Source organism: Peromyscus californicus, unplaced genomic scaffold, assembly GCF_007827085.1.
Source record: "Peromyscus californicus insignis strain IS unplaced genomic scaffold, ASM782708v3 Scaffold_20__1_contigs__length_68692818, whole genome shotgun sequence".
NCBI lineage: Eukaryota > Metazoa > Chordata > Mammalia > Rodentia > Cricetidae > Peromyscus > Peromyscus californicus.
Genome location: NW_026294503.1, coordinates 38,973,332 through 38,996,570, shown reverse-complemented (window position 1 = coordinate 38,996,570; position 23,239 = coordinate 38,973,332). Strand labels below are relative to the sequence as shown.

At 52.2% G+C, this 23,239-nt stretch overlaps 2 protein-coding genes across 3 annotated transcripts in view; one reads left to right on the top strand and one right to left on the bottom strand.

The window, feature by feature from the left end:
• The window catches only part of Slc45a4 (solute carrier family 45 member 4), a 75,281-nt gene extending 52,042 nt beyond the window's left edge, over positions 1-23,239 (top strand). For both annotated transcript variants that reach the window (XM_052747992.1, XM_052747991.1), the window contains exons 3-8: positions 8,505-8,693; positions 10,601-10,780; positions 11,233-12,302; positions 12,979-13,078; positions 13,856-14,067; positions 18,462-23,239. In XM_052747992.1, coding sequence (XP_052603952.1) covers positions 8,505-8,693; positions 10,601-10,780; positions 11,233-12,302; positions 12,979-13,078; positions 13,856-14,067; positions 18,462-18,827 — 2,117 coding nt within the window. In that variant the 3' untranslated portion in view covers positions 18,828-23,239. The remainder of the gene's footprint in view (positions 1-8,504; positions 8,694-10,600; positions 10,781-11,232; positions 12,303-12,978; positions 13,079-13,855; positions 14,068-18,461) is intronic.
• On the bottom strand, positions 6,305-6,780 carry LOC128116596 (40S ribosomal protein S15a-like). The gene has a single exon (XM_052747993.1). It carries the CDS (start codon positions 6,734-6,736, stop codon positions 6,344-6,346), a length of 393 nt encoding a protein of 130 aa, XP_052603953.1. The 5' UTR covers positions 6,737-6,780; the 3' UTR covers positions 6,305-6,343.

The following is a 23,239-nucleotide window of genomic DNA, read 5'->3' as shown; positions in this document are numbered from 1 at the left end:
CTGGGCGAGGGTGTGTGACCTGCATGGGAAATGAGGCAGTGACAAGCTTAGCATTGAAGAGTCTGTTTTACTTTGCATGCCCCCCTCCCCCCAGACGGAGTCTCTCTGTGTAGCCCTGGCTGTTCTGGAACTCACCTTGTAGACCAGGCTGACCTTGAACTCACAGGTCCACCTACCTCTGCCTCCCAAGTGCTGGGATTAAAGGCGTGTGCCACCACCGCCCGGCTGCAGATACTCAATTTGAGAGCATCTCCAGGCGTGCCCGATGCACCTGATGCTCAAGAAGGGCAAACAAGAGGGACATGGTTACCCGGTGAGGGTTGGTCATGCCAGCATGGGAAGCTTGAGTCCTACCTCAGTTTGGCTATGCTGAGGCAGTGGTGCTGCTCATCTGCTTAGAGTTCACAGTACACAGCCCACCCCCTTTGGAACTCCTACTAAGGGATACAAGGTGCTGTTAAAGAGTCTGAGAGCCAGTTTGGATGGAGGGACATGGTCATACTCTGAAGGGTGTACTCTGAGGACAGTGGGACTCTGAAAGCGAAAATACTGTCAGGATCTGTGGCCAGTGAAGAATCAAAAGTCTGAGGCATCCTTCCAACCAGCTCATCTTCAACAGGGCCACAAGGCCGGGCGGGGGCTTCCCAGTGAGTGACTCAGCGTATGCTTCATTTGTTCTATGGCCTTGTGATCACCTGACATTTGACCTTGGGGGACTTGATGGCTCCCTAGACACAAGTGTTTCTGAGCCCCATAAGTCAGCTTGCCTACCCTTCTGGTGCCACACATTTCCCCACCAGAAGTCTTTGAGGCTCTCCTGGCACCTGAGCCTTGCCTGCCTGACTGGCCTGCAGGTTTTTATGGCTCCTCCCCTCCAACACTCCGCCCCTCCAAGCATGGCTGCTGCTGTCCTTTGCCTCGCTTTCCTGGGCCTGCCTGTCAAGTCTTTCCTCTCTGGGCACTTTGAGCCGTAGACATGGAGAAGGAAAGGGTGTCCTTTCGGAGGGCAGAAAAAGGTATCTGGGAATGGAGGCAAATGCTAGGCTTCTTTGCTCAGACCTAGGTGAAGGAAGTGTTGTCCTAGCGTTTCCTTTGCCTTCCTGACAGTCCTCACAAGCTGCCAGCTTCAGAGGATGCCACTGAGACAGGGGTGTGCCCTGCACCGCACTACTCCTGTGTAGAGTGCTGCACAAATAGATGTCCCTCACAGAGTGAGCGGCCTAGTAACACTCACACACAAGCAGAACCAGACTGTTCCAAAAGGTACCAGAGGACCTGCTTCCCCTCCCCCACTGCCACCTGTGCTTCCTTCTTGGGGTCATCTGCCTGCCACCTGCACTTCCTGCCTCAGGTCCTGGTCACTAGCATACCTATAAAGGCTCGGAGACTCTTCCCTCTCTGGAAGCTTGTCTTGAGCTACTCACTTCCACTGTCTACCTTTTCCTTGGACTCAGACCAGCTCAGAGTGCTACCCCATGGTCCTCAGTGCTACTACCCCCTGACATCTGGTAAGGCATTCTTCCTGCTCCTAGGTGGACCCCTGTCTGAAGCTGCTTTGTCTCTGCTGTCCCAGTGCCAAGCTTGACAGTGTACGCCTGCTGGGTGGAGAGCCTCATGCTGGTGATGGGTGTGTGTAGGGGGCAGTTCTCTGTGCCACTTGTGTCCCTAGATTGTCAGAGGTGCATACCTTGTCCCATCTTCTAAACAAAGTGGAGGGTGAGGCAGCGGGAGCACCTCGTTGGGTGTCAGCACTGCTACCAAAGCCAAGGAGACCTCTCCAGCACCCATTTCCAGGTCCCCAGCATGGAACAGGCTTGTTCATCCCCGGTGCTCTTGTCGGACATGTTGAGTTTTATCTGGGGAGATGTCACCATGTGTATGACATCCTTCCTTGCGTCGCTGTCCTGTCAGCTTTTTCCAGGAAGTGAAGAAGATGTATTGAATTACCTGGGCGTATGTGAGACTGGATTTCATAGGAAGGTTATCCGTTGTTACCCACATAGGGCTTTCTGATGTCTCCTGGTCCAGCATTCTTAGCACTCTGCTATGAGGCTGAAGTGGGAGGAGGGCACCAGACAGGCCCTGCCCACAGCCCCTGTGCCCCTCTCACCAGGGCCATTCCCTACAGGTGCTTAGGACCCCTTTCTTTTAGGAGCCAGGTGCACTGGGGTTTCCAGCCTTCATGCAGCCGTGAGGGTGGTGGTGCAAGGACCCCTTCGTCTCATATTGGTTCCGAAACCACCTGGCCTTGGTGTGGACCCTGGAAGGTGATTGGTTTCCTCTATGCATCTCACTCCACATGGAAGAACGTTCTGCACTTGGCAGTGGCCTTGGTGATGAGTATGTGACCATTAAGTGACTTGAGCTTCAGAGCTTTCCTAGCCTGCATCCTGGTCTGAATCAGTGACCTGGGGACCAGACCTGTGTATTGTCTTCAGACAGCTGTGTCTGCGGTACAGTGATGGCATTCCTGGGCATCTGTTCACCCAGAGCAAGTAGGATCCCCGAGCCCCTGCTTTCTTTCTCTTTGGAGAGGAACTTAGAGGAGGAGGTCTCTTAAGACAGGATCTCATGTGGCCCAGGCTAGCCTTGAACTGGCTGTGTAGCCAAGGATGGCCAAGAACTCCTGATTTTCTTAACTCCACCTTCTAAGTACTAGGATGATAGGCATATGCCTTCTTCTCCGAACGCTTGCTTACAGCTGTGTAACTGAGCAGTGAATCACTCTGTGGGCTGTGGGTAGTGGAAACAGAGGTGGCATGTTCAGTGGCAGTCCTGTGAAACAGCTCAGAAAAACCACCTGAGTAGCTTCTGGTTTCACTCTTTCCTTGTCTTCCCACTGATGACTTTAAAGTGGTCCTGGAAGCTCTGTGGCCCCGCCTTTAGCTGGAGATGTGCATCCATCCCCCAGTGTCTTCCTTGCTGCCCTCCTTCCCTGCCCAGGGAGGCCCCAGGGTCTCAGCACACCTTGCTTTGGTTCTGGCATGGTAGCAGGTGACCAGTGACCTGGCCTATGGAAAGTAGCCCATTCTCCCCACGCTATAGCCTTAGCAAGGCTGCCCTGAAGTAGGCTCACAGTGAGCTTGCTGTTTGAGATTCCTGAGGTCACTCAAGGATGCTGAAGTTTTCCCACGAAGAACTTCTTCTCACCAGCGAATGTTATCATGGGGTTTTGTCCAGGAGTACAAACCTATCTGGCCTGGCAGGCTTGTCCATTGAGAGAAAGAATGAGTTCCTATTCCCATCCTGGACCTTTTGTTTTGTTAAATATTTATAGGCCACTTTCCCAGCCTCCCTCCCCCACAAAACACCAGTTTATCAAAAATGTCCTTGTGAATAGAAACCTCTGCATGTGACTCAAGCGTTGCAGTGGGCTGTCCCATGTACACATAGTGACACAGTGAGTATTTCCTGTGAACAGGGAACCTTCCGGGTCCCACCATTGTTGTTCAGCCTTTGCCTGGAAAAAACCAAAAATTATTTACTAGGGACGGGCGTTGTGTTTGTTTAGGGCTTTGCTGGGAATCGCCTGGCTGAGGCATCCCAGGGATGTGGTGCTGGCAGCGGGGTGTTGGGGGTGGTAGCACCCCGTGCTCATCCTGGGCAGCACTGGAGATAGGGTGGGAGGTGTTGTCTTGCCTGTGTGATGGAGCAGTGTCACGTGGATAGAGCCAGTGCTGGGGTGGGGAGTGGGGAGCTCCAACTATGACTTGGTAGCCCTCATACAGGTAGCTGAAACAGGGTGTTTAGTTTCCTTGGGGCCAGGGTCTGGAGTCTAAAATAGACTTCTGGGTAGATTGGCACAACAACACAGCTGTAATGCCACCACTGGTGCTGTCTGCGTCCCTGTGCTTGTGTCCTTGGCCCCTCTCTTTGGTTTACATAGCTCTGGATGTCTACAGCCAGTGTTGCCACCCCTCCTCCTTCCACAGCTGAGCCCGTGACTGCCTAGCCATGTTTCCTACTCCAGTAGGATTCTGGGTTCCCCCAGCACACAGTGCAGTACCTGGTGAGTATGTCACCAGACTCACTAGCCAGCAGTCACCACCCAGTAGCTGTTAACATCATATGGAGGTCTCACTGAGGTCCATACCTCTTCTAGGAAGGAACTTGGGGTGGGGTGCTGGTATGGCTGGTCATTGTCCTGTCACAGGTACCGCAGAACACGACAATGTCAGCTGAGTGGCCAGCCATGACATTCCTAATGGACACAGCAAAAGCTGGTAGGACTAGAGGTCAAAATGTGGAACTTAGCCGGGCGGTGGTGGCGCACGCCTTTAATCCCAGCACTCGGGAGGCAGAGCCAGGCGGATCTCTGTGAGTTCGAGGCCAGCCTGGTCTCCAAAGCGAGTTCCAGGAAAGGCGCAAAGCTACAGAGAAACCCTGTCTCGAAAAACCAAAAAAAAAAAAAAAAAAAAAAAAAAAAAATGTGGAACTTAACATTGTAGTCAACTTTCCTACCTCAGCAGGGCTGGGGTGGTTGACTGAGAACAGAGAATACAGACCCAACAGTACCGAGAGGCACGGCCATTCAACTTGTTCAAGGGTGGCCTAGTTGATTTTTGTGTCAACTTGACACAAGCTAGAGTTGTCTGGGAAGAGGAACCTCAATTGAGAAAATGCCTCAATCAGACTGACCTGTAGCCTGATTGACATGACCCAGGCCATTGTGGGTAGTGTCACCCCTATGTAGGTGCTCCTAAGTTCTATAAAAAAGCAGGCTGAGCAAGCCAGTAAGCAGAGTTCCTCCGCGGCTTCTGCATCCGTTCGTAACTCCAGTTCTGCCTTGAGTCCCTGCTGTGACTTCCCTCAGTGATGGACTGTGACCTGAAAATTGTAAGATGAAGTAAGTCCTTTCCTCCTCAAGTTGCTTTTGATCATGATAGTTACCAGAGTAATAGAAGACAAAGGACTAGAGTTGAGATTGACAGCCCCTGGAGCCGGCGAATGAGCAGTCCCAGATCCCAGCAGATGGACTAGCTATGCATAAGACTTTACTGATGGACATTGAAGCTTGAATTTTATAACCTTTTCTTTTTAAGTTAATTTAATTTTATGTGTATGGGTATTTTGTCTGCAAATATGTCTTTGTACCACATGTATTCTGGGTGCTCGTGGAGGCCAGAAGAAGGTGTCAGATCCCCTGGGACTGGAGTTACAGATAGTTATAACTGTCATAGATTCCAGGTCCTCTGGAAGAGCATCCAGTGCTCTTAACCACTGAACCATCTCTCCAGCTCCTCCATAAGTTTTTTTGTGTCAGGAAGTATTCCAGCCATCTTTTGTAAGATGTATGTGGAAGGCCACATGATCTTGGACAGCAGAGTTTGCTCACCCATTCTGGAGCCATAGCTGTTGGCCTGTGATGGCTACAGCTGTCAGTTCCTGCAGAAGTAGTGACAGTTGGTCCAAGGTCTCCTTGGGATGCTTCTGTCCCTGTTCCTGGGCAGCCTCCTGCTAGCCACGCCCACCTGGAGGAGCCAGTACTTTTCACTGACTCATTTGCTGCCCCAGTAAGTAAGTGTTAGTGCACGACCTCACTCAGTAGCCAGCTCTTGGCCGCTTCGAAGGCCACTTTGGGTGCAGCAGGGCCTGTTCTACCCCATGTGTGTTCATCCTGTGGCCCACAGATGGATGCATCACAGGATAGCTATGAATGTAGCCCAGCATATGATAGATGGCAGTGTCATGTCAGAGTGTCAGCAAGTTGGACACCTTGCTCTAGAGCCTGCACTGTGTCCATCCATCTTCTGTGAGAGCATCTCTTGTTCTCCTCTAGTCTGTAGAGTGCTGTAGCAGACTGCTCATCTGTAGTCTACTCTAGAGATGGGAAGCACACTATTCTCCCATCTGTGTACTCAGATGAAGACCCGTGCCTGTCTTCCCACTGTCTGGGGTACTTCCTGCCCCTTTGCTAGATGCTGCAGACTGTGTGCCTGTCAGTCATCTGTGACTCCTGTCTACCTGTATGTGTAACCTACCAAGGTGACTTTGCTGAGGTCTGTATTCCTAAGGGCTGATGCCCGGGCCTGCTGATGTGATGTGCTAGGGCCACAGGCTCCGTTGATGTTGGTACTGTCACCTCACTGAGAGAGTTCTGGCCAGTGAGAGCACCTGGGTTAAAGGTCTTTGCTAAGAGACAGGCTGGCTACAGGTGGTTGGACTGTACAGCAGCACAGTATCAGTTCTAAAGAGGGACTGTGGGGTGGAGAGAGGGCCTGGCCCGTATGGGCCTTGTCTCACAGCTTGATCGAGTCAGCAAGCCTCTGTATGTCCTGTCTGGCTCTTTTTTTTTTTTTTTTTTTTTGTCCATGGAGGCTTTTTATTAATGTGTTTTACATCTCTAGAAAAAGAATCCCAGAATTTTTCCTCCTGTGTGTTTTCGTCTTGCTTCTTCATGGTCCATGATACCAGCTGAGGTTGTCAGTACAGTGAAGCCAAACTGACGGGATGGGAGCAGATTGTTCTGCCATTTTTCTAGGTCTTTTAGTTGCACATCAAATCTAGGGCTTATCACCCCACACTTGTTCAACCTGCCTGTGAGGTTCACAACGATTTTCCCAGCTCTGTGGTCGTCAATGATTTCAAACTCACCAATGTAACCATGCTTCATCATCACAGTTAGGAACCTAACGATGACTTTGGAGCAGGGCCTGATGAGGACCTGGCGTTTGCCTCTCTTCTCAGCATTGTTGATGCTCTTGAGAGCATCAGCCAGGACATTCATATGCACCATGGTGCCGGCGCGGAAAGATGGCGGAAAGAGGGTGGGAGGGCCGAACGCACGGAGTTATCCTGTCTGGCTCTTGACTGGAAAAGGGACAAGGGGACTTGTTGGTCTCAATGCCTCCAGGGAGCCATAGCCTGACTGGGACAAACCCAGGCCCCCTGGGTCTGTGTAGCATGGAACCCTGTATTCAGGGTGGGTAGGCACTATGGGCAGCAGAAGGTGGTGGTAACTCCTGAGTGGATAGCCCTCCCCCATTCCCCAGGTGTTGGCACAGTGACAGCAAGATAGTTGTTCCAGGCAGGAGAGGGCAAGCCTGCTGAGGAGCTGCCAGGACCCATGAAGATGTCCCCTGCACGCAAGAGTGAACTGGGCTCTTTATTTACTTAGTTGGTGGCATGACCAATGGGAGGCTTGTGGTGGTGGCTTCTTCCCCTGAACCCCAGACTGCCTTGTTCACTCTGGGTCATTTTGACTAGGGCTTGTACGGAGACACAGGGCACGTGACACTGGTATTACTGAAGACAGGCAAGGGTAGTATGGCCAGGAACAGCCATGGCCCCTTGAGTGCCTTGCCTCGTAAGGCTGAAGAGCTCATACTGTCAGAACCCACCTGGCTTGTCTGGTGGGACTCACTGGGCAGACTAGTTCCCTGATGCTTGTCTGTCCTGCTGACTTGGGATGGGAACAGATCTAGCCTTCCTGTGGCCAGGCGTGGCTGCAGAGGTCAGAACACATACCTTAGACCCTGGCGGAGTGCCCTGGTGCCTAATGGTGTGACAGCAAAGGGTTCTGCAAGGTGCTTCCTCCCTTAAGTATGCTCTACTCCCACACAACGTTTATTTTTCTTGCCAGCTCAACATGAGTCTGTTTCCTCAGTGTCCTTAGAGTGTGAAATGCTTGTCTGATGAAGTGGTGATGTGCCAGGCCCTGTAGATTTTAAGCAAACTATGGGTTGTTGTAAAATGGGGAGAGTTGTGCTGATCCTCAGAGCCTCCCAGCCACATCCAGGACATATTCTGTGGTACGCCATTGCTCACCCAGCAGCCAGCCACTGCCCTCGTAAGGACAACCAGCACTCTGACCTATAGTAGCAGATTCCTTTATGAGACTTTGGACGTCACTCAAGGGAGTGGTGTGGGATGTGCTCATCAGCAAGGATCTCTGTGGTACGGAGAGAGGCTCATCGGAACTGCTGGTTGCTGTGCAAGTGCATTCTAGTTGCCGTGGAGTGCTCTGGCCTGTGCCCAGGGCCATCATTCTTTATCTGCTCTGTTGACACCACATTTGAATTTCTATGACAGGGATGTGGCATAGTCTCTGATGTTAGGCTGCCCGGGTTCCATCCCGAGGCCACCACACTCCAGCTGGACACATGTGGACTTACACCACCCCAGTGCTCGGGGCACCCACTGCCACGCTAACTGCGGGCCTTGGTGGCTGTGTAGGGAGGGCCTTGACAAGACTCTCTGTGATAGTTTTTCCCCAGTGAGGTCCAGAACTAAGTGACTCTTACTATTCCTGCACTTCCTTAGTGTGGTATGGAGAGAGGGGCCCGTGCCTGGTACCCTGCACGACTTTGCAGCACTTGTTCAGCATGGTGGCCCTGCAGACAGAGTACTGGCTCCAAGGTCTGGAGTCCTCTCTCTGTCTAGCATCCTCAGAGCCAGAAGACCCTCAGGGAAAAGGTCTATCTTGAGGAGACTGGAGGGGGCAAGAGTATGTGTTTATGTGGGGTGTGCATGAGTGATGAGTGACAGGCTGTGTGTCCCTGCAGGCCTCCCTGAGCAGTACTACAGCCTCACCTGGTTCCTGAGCCCTGTCCTCGGCCTCATCTTCACACCGCTAATTGGCTCTGCAAGCGACCGCTGTACCCTGAGCTGGGGCCGCCGGCGGCCCTTCATCCTCGTGCTGTGTGTGGGGGTCCTCATCGGTGTTGCACTTTTCCTCAACGGCTCTGCCATCGGTGAGTGTTTGCTGACCGCACACTAGTGCACGTTTGGGGGCCTTATCTGGTGACTTCACCGGGTCTCTGTGTGCAGGGACCAGTTCGGGCTGCTGAGGGCCGCCTGGTGGAGACTGTAGCGGGGAGCTTGGTGGTGGAGCTGGCCCCACATGGGAAAGCTGGAGGAACCTGTTCACAGGGAAACGCTTCCTGTTGTGATGGCTTGTTTTTAATGCGTATCTGACAGCACGTCCTGTTTCCAGAGTGATTTCAGAAATTATCTTTTCTTTTTTTGTTCTCCTTTTCTTAGACGTGCTAGTGAAAATGTCCAGAGCCCGGTTCGCTGTTTGTTTTCTCGGTTCATGCCTCGTGTGTTGTTTTGCCTCTCTCTGTTGTTTTGTTTTAATTAAAGCCACTCTGTGTGGGAAAATATTTTCTGCCTTGCGGGCACTCTTCAGAACTGGTGGAAACAAAGCCTTGTTTTTTGGCTCCGCGGGTAAAGGAGTGCAGTGTGGGTTCTCAGGCACAGGTCTGCCCAAGTTCCAGTGGCGGCAGGACTGTGGGCAGAGAGGCCCCAGAAGACCGCCACCTCCATGGGGAGGCACAGCTCTTCAGAGCCAGGATAGGGACAGTCTGTGGCGGCTTTGGTTCCTTCCCCTCCTGGCCGGAGTGTCTCCTTGCTGATTCGTACCTTACAAGTCAGTCTCCTCTGCTAGGAATGGCTCCCATCCAGGAGTCGGGGATTTGCTTTCTGGCCCTGGGTCTGTCAATGTCACCTGCGAGCATTCCTTTACTTCCCCATATGCACTGGCATGTATGGAGAGCATTCCTGGGGTGATTCACATGCAGCCAGCCTGGAGACACCAGCCCTCAGCCCAAGCTCTTCTCTTGCCAATGGGGCCTCATGGGCAACCCATGGGCCAGTGTGTCAAGGTGCAGTCAGAGGACCTGTATTTGCCCCACCTCTAGTCCTGAAGGTTGGCCCAGTGTGAGCAGCCCAAGGCTCAGGACTAGGGACTGATCTCTGGGTCCAGGCATGCTCCCCAATCAGGTGAGGCTTGGTGTGTGAGGGCAGCCTCCTCAGAGGCTCACACTGCCTGCTGAAGCTGCATGCCTTCATAATTGGGTCCTTATACACGCAAAGCCTTTTTTTTTTTTTTTTTTTTTTTTTTGGTTTTTCGAGACAGGGTTTCTCTGTGTAGCTTTGCGCCTTTCCTGGGACTCACTTGGTAGCCCAGGCTGGCCTCGAACTCACAGAGATCCACTTGGCTCTGCCTCCCGAGTGCTGGGATTAAAGGCGTGCGCCACCACCGCCCGGCTTCACGCAAAGCCTTTTGTCTAGCTTGGATGCGGGGGCAGAGCCGACCAGCTCAGGACGCAGCACATGGAGTCTGGGTTGGTGGGAAGAGGAAGAGATGTCATCCTCAGAAAGGTGGAGATGGTGGTGGCCCTTGCATAGCCACTGTAGCTGATGCCAGTCGTCTTACCAGCTGGTGGCCACTGCTGCTGATGGACAGAGGAGGAGGAGGAGGAGGAACCTGTTCCCCTTCTTGCTTGATAAACTATTCAGGAAGGAGAGATAGCTTAGTGGGAAGCACTGGCTGCTCTTACAGAAGACCCAAGTTCAATTCCCAGCATCCACGTGGTAGCTCACAGCCATCTGTAACTCCGGGTCCAAAAGATCTGCTGCCCTCTTCTGACCTCTGCAGGCATCACGCATGCACGAGGTGCACATCCGTACATGCAGGCAAAGCACTCACAATACAATAAATATTTGTTAAAAGAGGGAGCTCTTGGGGGCTGGACAGAGAGGGACCCCACCAACCACAGGAATGGCGTGAAGCTCACTGCTGTCCTGAAAGCATTTGCCTCAGGAGCCTGACAGTTTCTGGCACTGGAGTCTGACTGCTTCCCCATGCTCTGTCCAGGGCTGGCGCTCGGCGATGTTCCCAACCGACAACCCATTGGCATTGTCCTCACGGTGCTGGGAGTGGTGGTCCTGGATTTCAGTGCCGATGCAACTGAGGGGCCCATCCGTGCCTACCTGCTGGATGTGGTAGACAGCGAGGAGCAAGATATGGCCCTCAACATACATGCCTTCTCTGCCGGTAAAGCTCCATGCCAGGCCCCAGGTGGGAGGGAGGAGTCTGTGCTCCTTGGTGGCAGTGACCAGTGATGGGGCCTTAGGAAGCACTGTGCCTTACTCCTGACCCATGAACCCAGCAAGGTTAAGGGACTGAGGAGCGGGCCTAGGGGAGGGTAAGGCCTGCCTGGATGACATGTCTGCCAGGTGGACATGGTGAGGGCCCCACACTGCCACTGCCTGGGGAACACACAAGTGGGCTGGGTTTGTTTCCAGGCCTGGGACTCCTTTTGTCTTTATTTCGGACTGGGAATAATGTTAGGCCAGTCTTGGATCTGTGCCGTCATGAGTTGTTTTGTGGCGTGTCACGGCTGCCCTTTCATTCTCCGTTGCACTCATTCGCCACTAACCCAGGCCCCTGTGTAAGGGAGAGCCCTGTGCTGGGCCTGAGGCTCACTGTCACTTCCCCACCTCCAGGCCTTGGTGGGGCCATCGGCTACGTGCTGGGTGGACTGGACTGGACACAGACCTTCCTGGGTGACTGGTTCCGGACACAGAACCAGGTGCTGTTCTTCTTCGCTGCCATCATCTTCTCGGTGTCGGTGGCCCTGCATCTCTTCAGCATCGAGGAGGAACAGTACAGCCCACAGCAGGACCGCAGTACTGAGGATGCCACCCTGCCCAGCACCAGTGTCCAGCCCAGCGCTCCAGCCCCCGCTACCCGCCTCAGCTCCCTCGGTGGGGGTGTGCAGGATGGCAGCCCCCCATTCCCAGATGAGGTGCAGTCGGAGCACGAGCTGTCCTTGGACTACCTCAATGTGGACATCGTGCGCAGCAAGAGTGACTCAGTGCTGCACATGCCTGATGCCACCCTGGACATGGAGCCTGAGCTGCTCTTCCTGCATGACATAGAGCCCTCCATCTTCCATGATGCTTCCTACCCCAGCACCCCCCGGAGTACCAGCCAGGAGCTCCTGAGGGCCAAGCTGCCCCGCCTGTCTACGTTCCTCAGGGAGTCCACCAAGGAGGACGACACCTTGCTTGATAATCACTTGAATGAAGCTAAAGTCCCAAATGGGAGAGGATCCCCACCAGTGGATTCGCTCAGCCACCGCTCTAAAGTGGACTTGAAGCCCTCGGCCACATCTGGTTCCATGAGGCGCCGTAGGCACATGTTCCACAGGCAGGCTTCTAGCACCTTCTCCTACTATGGTAAGATTGGGTCCCACTGCTACCGCTACCGCCGGGCCAACGCAGTGGTCCTGATCAAGCCATCTCGAAGCATGAGTGACCTGTATGACCTGCAGCAGCGGCAGCGATCCCGGCACCGCAACCAGAGTGGAGCCACTGCCTCCAGTGGGGACACAGAGAGCGAGGAGGGCGAGGCAGAGACCACAGTGCGCCTGCTATGGCTGTCCATGCTGAAGATGCCCAAGGAACTGATACGGCTCTGCCTCTGCCACCTCCTCACTTGGTTCTCCGTCATCGCAGAGGCTGTCTTCTACACTGACTTCATGGGCCGAGTTATCTTCAAAGGGGACCCCCAGGTGAGCACCCTGTGGCTAGCAGCTCCACTGCACAGCAGAACTAGGCAGTCTCCGTGTCTGGGGCTTCTTGTGAGCCTGCATGCACTACCCTTGCACCCACATGCCCGTGCGGGTTAGGGAGGATGCCCAGCAGGCAGCTGACCGGTGCACACCTCAATGCATGGTCAGTTGTGCAAGCTGAGACAAAGTTGTGACAGTGGCGTCTATGGTGACCATTTGTGAACACCAGGTGCTTTCACACACAGGACCAGAACCTCTTTGAAAATCATGAATGGAGTGTTGATTCAGCCATCAAAGTAACAGCCTATTTTTATTCTTGCCAGGCCCTGCTAATGGTTCTAGGCTTACCCCATGGCCGTGTAGGTGGTCACAGTGGTCTGTTACACCTTTTTTAGGGGCTAGCATGGCATCTCAGAGAGGCAGACTCATTTCTGCCAGTCCAGACCAGCCTTATTTCAGGGCCACAGGCAGGATTCCACTTCTCATTGTGGGAAACAGAGTCGCATGTGGACTGGGAGGGCCTGGAAATGGTTTCCCAGATACTGACCTGGACTTGGGTTGATTCTCCTCCTCACTAGAGTGTCTGTCACCTCTCAATCTACCTGCATGGGAGTGCAGAGTAATCTCCTCTGCCCTGAGGGTGGCAAATGCCCTCAACCTTCTCTCTCTGCGACAGGCCCCCTCCAACTCCACTGATTGGCACGCCTACAACGCTGGCGTGAAGATGGGCTGCTGGGGCCTGGTCATCTACGCTGCTACTGGTGCTATCTGCTCAGGTGAGAATCGGGACCCTGACTTCTGCCTAAGTAGAGGAAAAGCTGTTAAAGTCAGTTGCTGTGGCCCAGGGTCAGGTGTTTCTGAGGCTTGGAGGCCATCCTATGTGCTGTCCCATGACACTGTCCAACATGAATGGCACCTGTGTATTAGCATGTTGTCGCTGTCATGCCAACCCCACCCGGGGCCCAGCAGTCTGAGGGGCAGTGGAGCAGGTCCATAATTGCCAAGGACAGGAGCCCTGATGGGTGGGGTGATGGGCTGTCATCCTAAGGAAGCATGCCTTACTCCCTCCCTAAACTTGAAAGAGTTAAGATTGGAGTCCCCTCCCTTTGCTGCCCACACTCAGTCTGAACCTGGAAGGGAAGTCGACTTTGCCTGATCTGTAGGTGAAGAGGGTAGGGCGAGGCAGGTCAGCCAAGTGTCAGGGTGACAGAGATTCCTCCTGGAGGAGGTGGTGCCTAGGAGGACCCAATCAGAAGGCAGGATCCCGAGGCTGGCCTAGAGTGCTGGGGAGTCCAGAGTGACAAGGGAAGGGCCAGGCATTTCCCCCAAGGATACCTGGGCGGGCAGTTAGCAGTCCAGGGAGGCTCTAGAGAGCTGGCTTCTTTCAGAAGTGCTGGAACCCCCGGGGAATCCGGTGGACATGGGGCTGTGTGGTTTAGGTGGGCAGGTCTTTATGCCTGAAGGCCTAGGTTCAACCAGAGGGAGGCAGTGATGGGGGTAAGGGGTGTGTGGAGGCAGCAGCTAAGTCATGATCCTTGTGGCCCTCTCTGCAGCCCTGCTACAGAAGTACCTGGACAACTACGACCTGAGCATCAGGATCATCTATGTGTTGGGGACGCTGGGCTTCTCCGTGGGCACTGCTGTGATGGCCATGTTTCCCAACGTCTATGTGGCCATGGTCACCATCAGCACCATGGGCATCGTCTCTATGAGCATCTCCTACTGCCCCTATGCCCTCCTAGGGCACTACCATGACATCAAGGAGGTACAGCCAGCCTGAGGGTGCTGAGTGGAGGTGGTGTTGGGGCCACCTCGGAACCCTATTTGGCCTTAGGTCTGGTTGATCATCAGACCATGGGGTCCACAGCCTGTGCTCAGTGTCCTACTGTCCCTCTGTCTTCCCTTCTGATGAAGGCAACAGCTTCCACTCTTAACTATTCCTTGACTACAGGGTCTTCTCTGGCCATCCAGGTTCTGGACCCTGTCACAACTGGGAACAAGAGGCTGCCCTGCCCACATCCCCTTTACCGTCATGTCCCCCACTAGTGGACTTTTCCCTTTCCAGTTCACTGTTTGGTTGGGCCCAGCTCCAGCAACCCTTCTTTCTCTCTTGCAGCATTTGAAGAGCTACCCTGTTAGCCGCTGCCTCTGAGGTATCACTGCTGGTGCCTCTGTGTAGAGAGATTGGAACCAGGTGTAGTGGAGCACAGTTACATATCCAGCACTAGGGAGATGAAGGCCAGAGGGTCAGAACTTCAAGATCCTCCTCAGCAAGTTCAAGGCTAACCTGGGCCACTTAAGACCCTGGTTTAAAAAAAAAATTAAAAAAAAAAAAAAAAACAACAAAAAATACAAGTAGTTGTACATAGTGGCACACACCTTTAATTCCATTAATCTTTAAAGCAAAATCAGTTTGCTCGGTAGGTATATACCACACCTACTCCTAATCAAACCTAATGATGGTGGTGTTTTGTAGGTGAACTTTGCAGACTTCATAACTGTTGAGGCTGAGCTACTTGCTGGCATTTCAGAAGTGGGTCATACAGAATCGCCCAGACCAAGAAAGATGGTGACCAGAGTCTAGAAGCCCCTTCTCCTCCTGCTGCCCTGACCTCACTTGTACCTGTATCTGACCTTCCTATAGCTAGACTGGCATTTTCTGTTCCACCTCATTCTGTGTGGCTTGGGTAGCATGCCGGACTTACCACTGGTCCCAGGCCTCTGTGCCACCTCATGCTGTCTACCCAGCAGGTTCTAGTGTGGCTTGAGGTTGTGGAGTTAGACTCTCACATTCTTCCCCCAAGTGGATATTGTTGGAACCCTGGGCCTCCCATCCTATTTATCTTCATCGTCACTGAATGGCCACATAAGTGCATGTGCTGTGCTTCTGGCCAGATCTCTCCATCCTTGGACAGATGTTATGCATTCTTCTTTAAAGTAGGTCTGCAGTAAGTCTTGATGTTAGGTAGCGTGAGCTCCTCAGCCTGTCATTCAGTGTCACTCCAGCTGTCCCGTTGTAGCCTAGGCTGGTCTAGAATTTGCTATGGAGTCCAGCCTGGCTTCCAACTCACAGAAATCCTATTGTCTCCCCCTAGTGAGTGCTAGGATTACAGACATGAGCTGTCACATATATCTGGAAAAACAAATTACTTCTTGTTTTTGAGACAGGGTCTTACTAGTATCCCTGACTGGCCTGGAACTCACAGAGATCCACCTGCCTCCACCCCTTGAGAGCTGGGATCAAAGATGCGTATAACCATACCTAGCTAATGTCTCTTTCTCTCTCTCCTCCCTCCCTCCCTCTGTCCCTTTCTTCTTCTTCTTCTTCTTCTTCTTCTTCTTCTTCTTCTTCTTCTTCTTCTCCTTCTCCTTCTCCTCCTCCTCCTCCTCCTCCACCTCCTTCCTCTCTTTTCTCTCTCTCTCTCTCTCTCTCTCTCTCTCTCTCTCTCTCTCTCTCTCTCCAATTATTTCAAAGACGTTTCTAAGGTCTCAGGGACATAGCTTAGTGGATAAAGTTGGTGTCCAAGTATAAGGACCGGAATTCAGATCCCCAGGACCTATGTAAGGCCCTGGGTGTGATAACATGAACCTATAGTGAAAACCCCAGTGCCAAGTGGGCAGAGAGAAAGAAGGTCCCTGGGGCTTGCAGCCTAGACAGCCATTGAGTGAGAGACCCTGTCTCAGAGAAGGAGGTGGAGAGTGACAGAAGATGACAACACCTGATGGTGACCTCTGTCTCCATAGGGTGTGTGTATGTGTGTGCATTCTTTCTCTTTCTTTCTTTCTTTCTTTCTTTCTTTCTTTCTTTCTTTCTTTCTCTCTCTCTCTCTCTCTCTCTCTCTCTCTCTCTCTCTCTCTCTCTCTCTCTTTTCTTTCTTATTTTTCAAAACAGGGTTTCTCTGTGTATCCCTGGCTGTCCTGGGACTCACTGCAGACCAGGCTGGCCTCGAACTCAGATATCCACCTGCCTCTGTCTCTTGAGTACTGAAATTAAAGGCATGAGTCGCCACCACCTGGCTCACACAGAGATTTTTATGGTTTTGTCTTGATTTCTATTTTGAACCCATGGATTATTCAGAAGTATGTCCCAAATGTCAAAAGTTCACCAGCCCCAGCAGTTGACAGGTCCAGAGAGGATGTAAGGAGCCAGGCATGATGGTCGGGAGAATTCTGCAGCCTGGCTGACTAGCAGCCAGAATGTTTCTTTATTTGTATGGAATTCAGACAGCAGGGATACATTCATGTTGTTCCGAAACGTAGATCATATCATTTTTGGTTTTGGACATGGGTTTCACTTCCTTTTGTGTATCTTTTAGTCATCATTGATAAACCATGACAGAATAGACTTATCTTTTACAATCATTTCCCCTCAGGTTTAATCATCATTGATAAACAGTTATCTTTTATAACCATTTTTTCTCATTAACCCCTTAAGCCAGTTTTTTAAGAATCTAGAGGCATATGACAACCTGTTCTCAGGCTAGTATCTTTTGTGGCTTCAAGGATGCTAGACCAAAACAAAATCTTCAAGCCAGCCCAGGCAGATTGACATGTCCCAAGCAGTGTATTATTAACTCTTAATGGTCAGAGTGTCCAAGAAAAATCCTCAGGCCAAAGCTGCTGCAGTTGCTATTCAAATTCTGGCATAATACGGTGTTTTTATTTTATATCTGTAGAATTTGTCTATATGTCTAATCCTGGCATTCTGCTGTTCCTTGGTCATATGACCTCATAGTGGCTCTGCATGTGCTAACTTTTCTAAGAAAGGCAGGTCCTGACATCTCATTCTGATTTCATTTTTTACATCATTCTTTGTCCAACAATATAAGTCTCTGTGTAGGGCAGAGGTAACTTTAGCTAATCTAACTGTGTTGCTGTGTATGCTACATAGTCTCCTGAGTGTACAGTGGGAAGAGGCTTGCAATCTGATCTGTGGTCAACTCCTCTAGCCCACCGAATCTTGTTGACCTTTTGAAGTTTACTTTGTTTTGAATATCTTGTTCCTGAGTAAGTACAGGGACAGACGTTTTAAAAATGTCTCACAGCCTCGTAAAGAGACCTCTGGCTTCTGGCTTCTTTATGTGTCACAACTTCCAAAGTGTAAGGAATACCTTCAAGTAGATAAGGATATCTCCCTAAAAGTGGAAGGGGAAGTATGTTCAGGACTGTCCTGGGGAAGCTTAGAAGCAGCATTCCTGGGAGAAGGCATAAATGATTTATATGAAATGTCCCATCAATCCAGTATCCCCAGATTGTACAAATATTAAAAGTCCCCCAAGTGTGCAACAGGTGGAGATGAAAACCAAAGGTGGCATGGCAGCCATCATGCAGCTCAGCTCTGCTGGATTCTTGTCAAGCAGCTGTGCTGGCTTTATGACTTTTGCCCTTCCCATCAGATATGGCTGTGCCAGTCATGGTAGACTAGTTTCTAATAGTCAAAATCAGAGAATACACGTGTATGATTTCAGCCCTTAAATCATGGTGGTCTAGCTTGTCCTATATACGGTGAAATTCGTGTTCTGCCCTTGTGGCCTCTCTGTGTCCATTGGGTAAGGTGGGGTTTGTTCATCGTTGAGCTCTTCTGTTCTCTTCCTGGTTTCTGGGAGGTGTGTTTAAGATCTCCCTGACTATGGTGTCCTCAAGTCTAAAATGTGAATGTGGTTTTTATCTTCTGGGTAGATTGGCCTCCATACTTCCCAGACAAAGTCTCTTTTGGAGGCTTGGGGTGAGCACAGCCATTCATTGCACAGGCATACTTTATATCATGTTCCAGAAACACAAGCAAACAAAACTGCCCAGTGTTCCCTGCTCTGTCACCTGAGCCCACATGCACCTGAGTGACTTGAGCTCCCTGCCCTCCAAGGAGATCATGAGGGTGTGGTGGGCACTCCTGTACCTGCCCTGCTTCTCTTCCTTGGGGTTGGAGGCAGTGTTCTGGGGAATCAGAATCCTGATTAGGTTGCTTCTGTGTTCCTCCCCGTGAGCCAGAATCCTCTCCCTCTCCTGCCTGCCCTGTGCTGGGTAGGACCTGGGGCTCTGGAGAGCCCAGTTGGGCGGCTGCCTAGAAGCTCAGGCAGGTTGGTCAGTGTCTGTAGCCCCGAGGTACAGCCGCAGACTGCCTTCTCCACGCCACTCACGCCTGCGTTCCTTCTCTTGCAGTACGTCCAGCACAGTCCAGGGAACTCCAAGCGTGGATTTGGCATTGACTGCGCCATCCTCTCCTGCCAGGTGTATATCTCCCAGATCCTGGTTGCATCTGCCCTGGGGAGCGTGGTCGACGCTGTACAGACGGTCCGTGTCATCCCTATGGTGGCTTCTGTGGGCTCTTTCCTGGGCTTTTTGACAGCCACATTCCTGGTGATCTACCCCGAGGTGTCAGAGGAGGCCAAGGAGGAGCAGAAAGGCCTGTCCTCAGGGCCCGCTGGTGAAGGCGAGGCTGAAGCAGCCAGTGAGAAGCCCACTGTGCTGAAGCTGTCTCGGAAGGGGGGCCTGCGGGGGCCAGTGGAGGCGGAGTCCATGGTGTGAGCCCCAGCTGGCACATTCCACACCGAAGGGCAGGGTGGACTGGGGGCTGTGCTTGCCGACACTGTGCGAGCTGGAGTTCCTTCCCAGGGCGCAGTTCAAGTTCAGTAGGTGTTAGGTGTAGGGTAGGTTTGAGCTATTAGGCAAAAATATCACACTAATTACCTTTCCCACAATTAAAAAAACATCATTTGAAATCTTTTTTTATTGAAAAAAACTTAATTTCAGCTGTCTTTTATTCTGCAGGTATACCATTCTGCATGTTTTAAATTGTGAAACATTCACAGCATAGTCAATAAGCAATTTAGAAAACGTAAGGGTCTGCATTTCTGAAACAGTAATCGAAAGTGCAGAAAGTCCGACCCCTCGGCAGGTGTCTTCTGAAGGCAGCAGACAGCAGTGCAGTGTCCCAGATTGCCCAGCAGGTGTCCGTGAGGACTCCTCAGCATCATGCTGGCACTGCAGTGCCTCAGAGCAGCTTTCTCTGTTTATTTCAGAAACGGTATTTTCTTTTTCACAACTGTGGTTTTCTTAGAACAGCGTCTCTAGCAAATTGGGCCCGCAGTTCTGTGCATAGCTGTCAGTGCCTGAGACCACACACCAAAACTGAGGAAGGCTCCCAGAGCTGTTTGAGCAGAAGGCAGCCATTCCCCAGGGCAGCCTCCAGACATCCTGCCCAGGGACGGCACAGATCAGCAGTGCTGAATGTGAACTCTCAGCTGCCTCCTGCGTGTTTGTGTGTGAGTTTGTCTCTGTCCAGTCCCTGCCCACGTGGTCCTCCCCAGAAGTGGCCATAGGGCAGCTGTTGGCTCTGTGTGACCCTTCAGTTTCTCTCTACACCTTTGGCTGGGAATCCAGGCACAGAGCTCCGGGTGAGCACTGGCTCCTGAGTCCTGCTGCAAGGCTACCTCGAGAGTGTGGGGAACAGGGCATGGGAGGGTGCCGAGGCCTACCTCCGTGCCACATTGGTGACATTGGTCCTCGCTGGAACCTAACTGAAATCTTGTGACTTCATCACCTGCTCCTGCTGATGATCACTGGAATGGGGATGAAGGCAAAGAGAAGCAAGTATCTGCCTGGGCAGGAGGGCTGGTGACCCAAGAGCCCAGTGCAGTTTCCAATTTCTGCACATGAGCAAAACTCGGGCCTCAGGGAAGCAAGCTCCTCAAATGCTGCAGCTGTGGGAAAATCCTTTTCAAACCACGGATCTCTGTTAAAGACTCCACAGTCCTGTCCCTTGGCTTGTGAAACAGTCAGTCTGCACTCAGGAGAGGGGAGGTCCTCCCTGGATGGTACCCAGATGAAGTCAAACCCATGCTCTTGCTGCCTCGGTTGGTGTTTTTACATAAAGTACTTTAAAGTGCATGAGAATCATGCTGCAATATGAGCATTCTAAAGCAAATATATATACATATATATTTCAAGATGAAAGTAAGCCGTTTTTAAATAAATTACTTGAATTTTCTGTGTATTCAGAGGAATGCTGTGTTTAACGTTCTTGGCAGGCTTCTGTCTTGCCACATTCCCACACTGGTGGCGCTTTGTAGTTTGTAGTGTGTTTTGTGTCTGGGGAGCAGAGGTGTGTGCTCAGGGTACCTTCCACCTGCCTGGGTCGTCCCTCAAGCCGAGGCCTGCAGAGGAGTAGCTGCACCTTCCAGTGCTTTCTGTGGTGCCAGTTGAGAACAGAATTACACATCTCCTGCTTGGATGGGAACAGCTGGACTCCCAAGCGCAGTCCCCACACTGAGCCCTCCAGCCAGCCGAGCCCCATCAGCTGGGTGCTCGGTCCCTCTGGGCGCCTCTCTTCAGTCAGTGGCCTTGGCAGGTCGCTCCTGTGCTACTTAGCTTCCTTTGGTGGTTTTAAGAGGGTATCCCTCCCTCCTGAGACTTCTGGTCTGGGATAAGAACCATAGCCTCTGTTTTCATGCATCCTGCCTTTCTACCTTGCCATAGGAGGACAGAGGGAGTCAGGAGTGCCGAGAAATCTGGAATCCTCACACCCAGTGTGGGTCTTAGGAGGTCGCATGATGCTCACAGTACCCCACCCACCCAGAGGCTCAGGATGCAGGACCATGCTTACTGAAGCTGGATGTGAGGAGGTTCAGGGGCTAGCAGAGACCAGACAGACCCACAGGAGGAAGAGATGCGGGGTCACCATGTGCAGTGTGCCGGCTCTTGAGATGCTAGCTTCCGCTTCCCGTGATCTGAAGTAACACAAGGACACTTTGTGGTCATGACACAGGCCTTGGCAGCGCCACTGGTAAAATAGTGACACCCTGGGAGAACAGTCAGCCAGAGGCATGGCTGTTGCTGTCAGATCAGGCTGCATGTCTGGTCGTTTTAAAGACCTGAGCCTGTTAAACGTTTGCATCCAAAGCAGGCTGGTTGTGGATCTGGTCAGGGTGAGGGGCCTTGGGCTGAGACCCAAGGGTAGCAGCAGGATCGGTTTCTGGGCTTCCTTGCAGATAAATAAAGTGAGCCATGGGCCTCAAGGTGGAGTGTCTCATCTGGGGTAGACCAATAGCCAGACCCTTCTGTCCATCTGAGATGGCACCAGTGGGCAACTGTCAGGGCCACTGCCTGTGTGTTAGAGAAGCCAAGGGAGGAGGGCTGGTGTTAAAGCGGGTGACACCGAAGCCTGTACTGCCCAGCCCAGCCCTTTCTGTTTTCTGACCTGGGCTGTCAACCTAGCACCCGTGGGTAGTGAGATCCCTGAGAGTCCACCTGAGTAGCTCTTCTGTGATAGGAAAGGTGCTTTGGTCATCTGGACCTAGGGGAATGGCAGGGTCAAGCAGAGCCCACTTGTGAGCGATGCTGAGGATGCAACATGGAGTTAACTTTGTAGCACCTTGGGGCCTGGAGTGTGTGCAAACACCCTGTAGGGTATCGGTGGGAATTCATTGGTCCAGGGTCACAAGAATGCATGCAGGTTACTAACAGAGAGTGATGATGGTCTGAACCCTGCTTTTGTTGCCTGTGAGTCAATTGCAACAGTTGTTTGAGAGATGCCTCTAAAGATGTGTGGCCCAAGTTTGCCTGTCCAAGAGTATGAGCTGATAGGAAGGGGTCCACAGCCTACTTCTGGCTGGGGACAGAGTGGCATGATGGCACTTCCTAGTATCTGGAAGGCTGACCACGGGACATTGTTTGTTCTAAGCCTAAGGTCTTAGCTGGAACATCCAGTCCCACTGATAGGTCTACAGCCCTCAGACTCCCACCCTTGAGATCCTCAGGGCCCCATGAGGGCTGGTTTGGGAAAAGTTGGGAGGGAGAAGGCAGGACCTGGTTGGTAGCTTCCTGGAGCGGTCAAGATGTCAAAGAAGGTGCTGTGGCCCCTCCAGCAGCAGCAGCAGCAGCAGCAGCAGCAGCAGCCAGGGTGCCCTTTGTCTTATTTCCCTGGTGCTGGAATGGATGGTTCCCTTTGTCTGCGGCCAGTGGTCGGTGTGCAGCAAGCAGCCATGGCCACATTTGCCAAAAGTCAGTGTTGTGAAACGCCATCTCCTGAGACTGGACACTCCTCAACCTCCCATGCACCAGATGCCATGACTCCCCAGCTGTTCTGCTTTCACCTGAGCCTCTGTCTTCAGCCACCAGCCAACACCTGGAGTGTGAGGTGAAGCCACAGGCGGCTCCTCCAATGGCTAGCACCAGAAATGGGCTCGCTCACCCCTGTGCACGTGAGCTAGAAAGCAGTGCTTCCGAGAGTGCCTGGGGACCGCCCAGCATAGCAGTCATGCCATCGCTTTTGTTCCAGATTGAACTGACTCTTACATGTGGCAAGCAGGGGATGTGCACCCAGTAGCCCCTGTCGCCACCTCATGAAAAGCCAGCATCACCATCATGGCTGAAGCCTGAGATGGCCCCTTGGATGGCAACCCTTGGGCCTCCAGGAGAGCTTAGCATCCTCTGGGAGCCCCAGCTGTGCGCCCCCCTCCTCCCCAATGCCTGCCAAAGGTCCTGTGCTGGGATGTGTAACAGGAAGCACAGTTGTTGGAAAGGCCTGGGCACCGGGGCACTCCCCAGGCACCTTGGAACAAAGCTATTTAGTTCCTTTGTGAACTGGAAACAGGACAACTGTTATCAACTTATTAAGTTGGAGCACTGTAATAGCTCTTGCTGATTTTAGCAATGGTTAAGTGTGTGTTAAACACATGACGTTATATTTTATGAGGAAACAGATTATAAGAGTACTACTATCACACATGATTTCATTTTGTATTAGGTGGATGTTTATGTCTGCTTCTGTCCAGAGCCCTGGGGCTTTGTCTGTTTTTTTGTCACATGGCTGGGCCACTGGTCCCTGTACACAGTTCAGTGTGTATGGCCTGACTTCTTCCTGCCAGGCTAGTGCCTCCCCTGCCTCTATTGCTCTGTTACGCTGTGGTTGACTCAATAAACGTTATCATTGCAAGTGA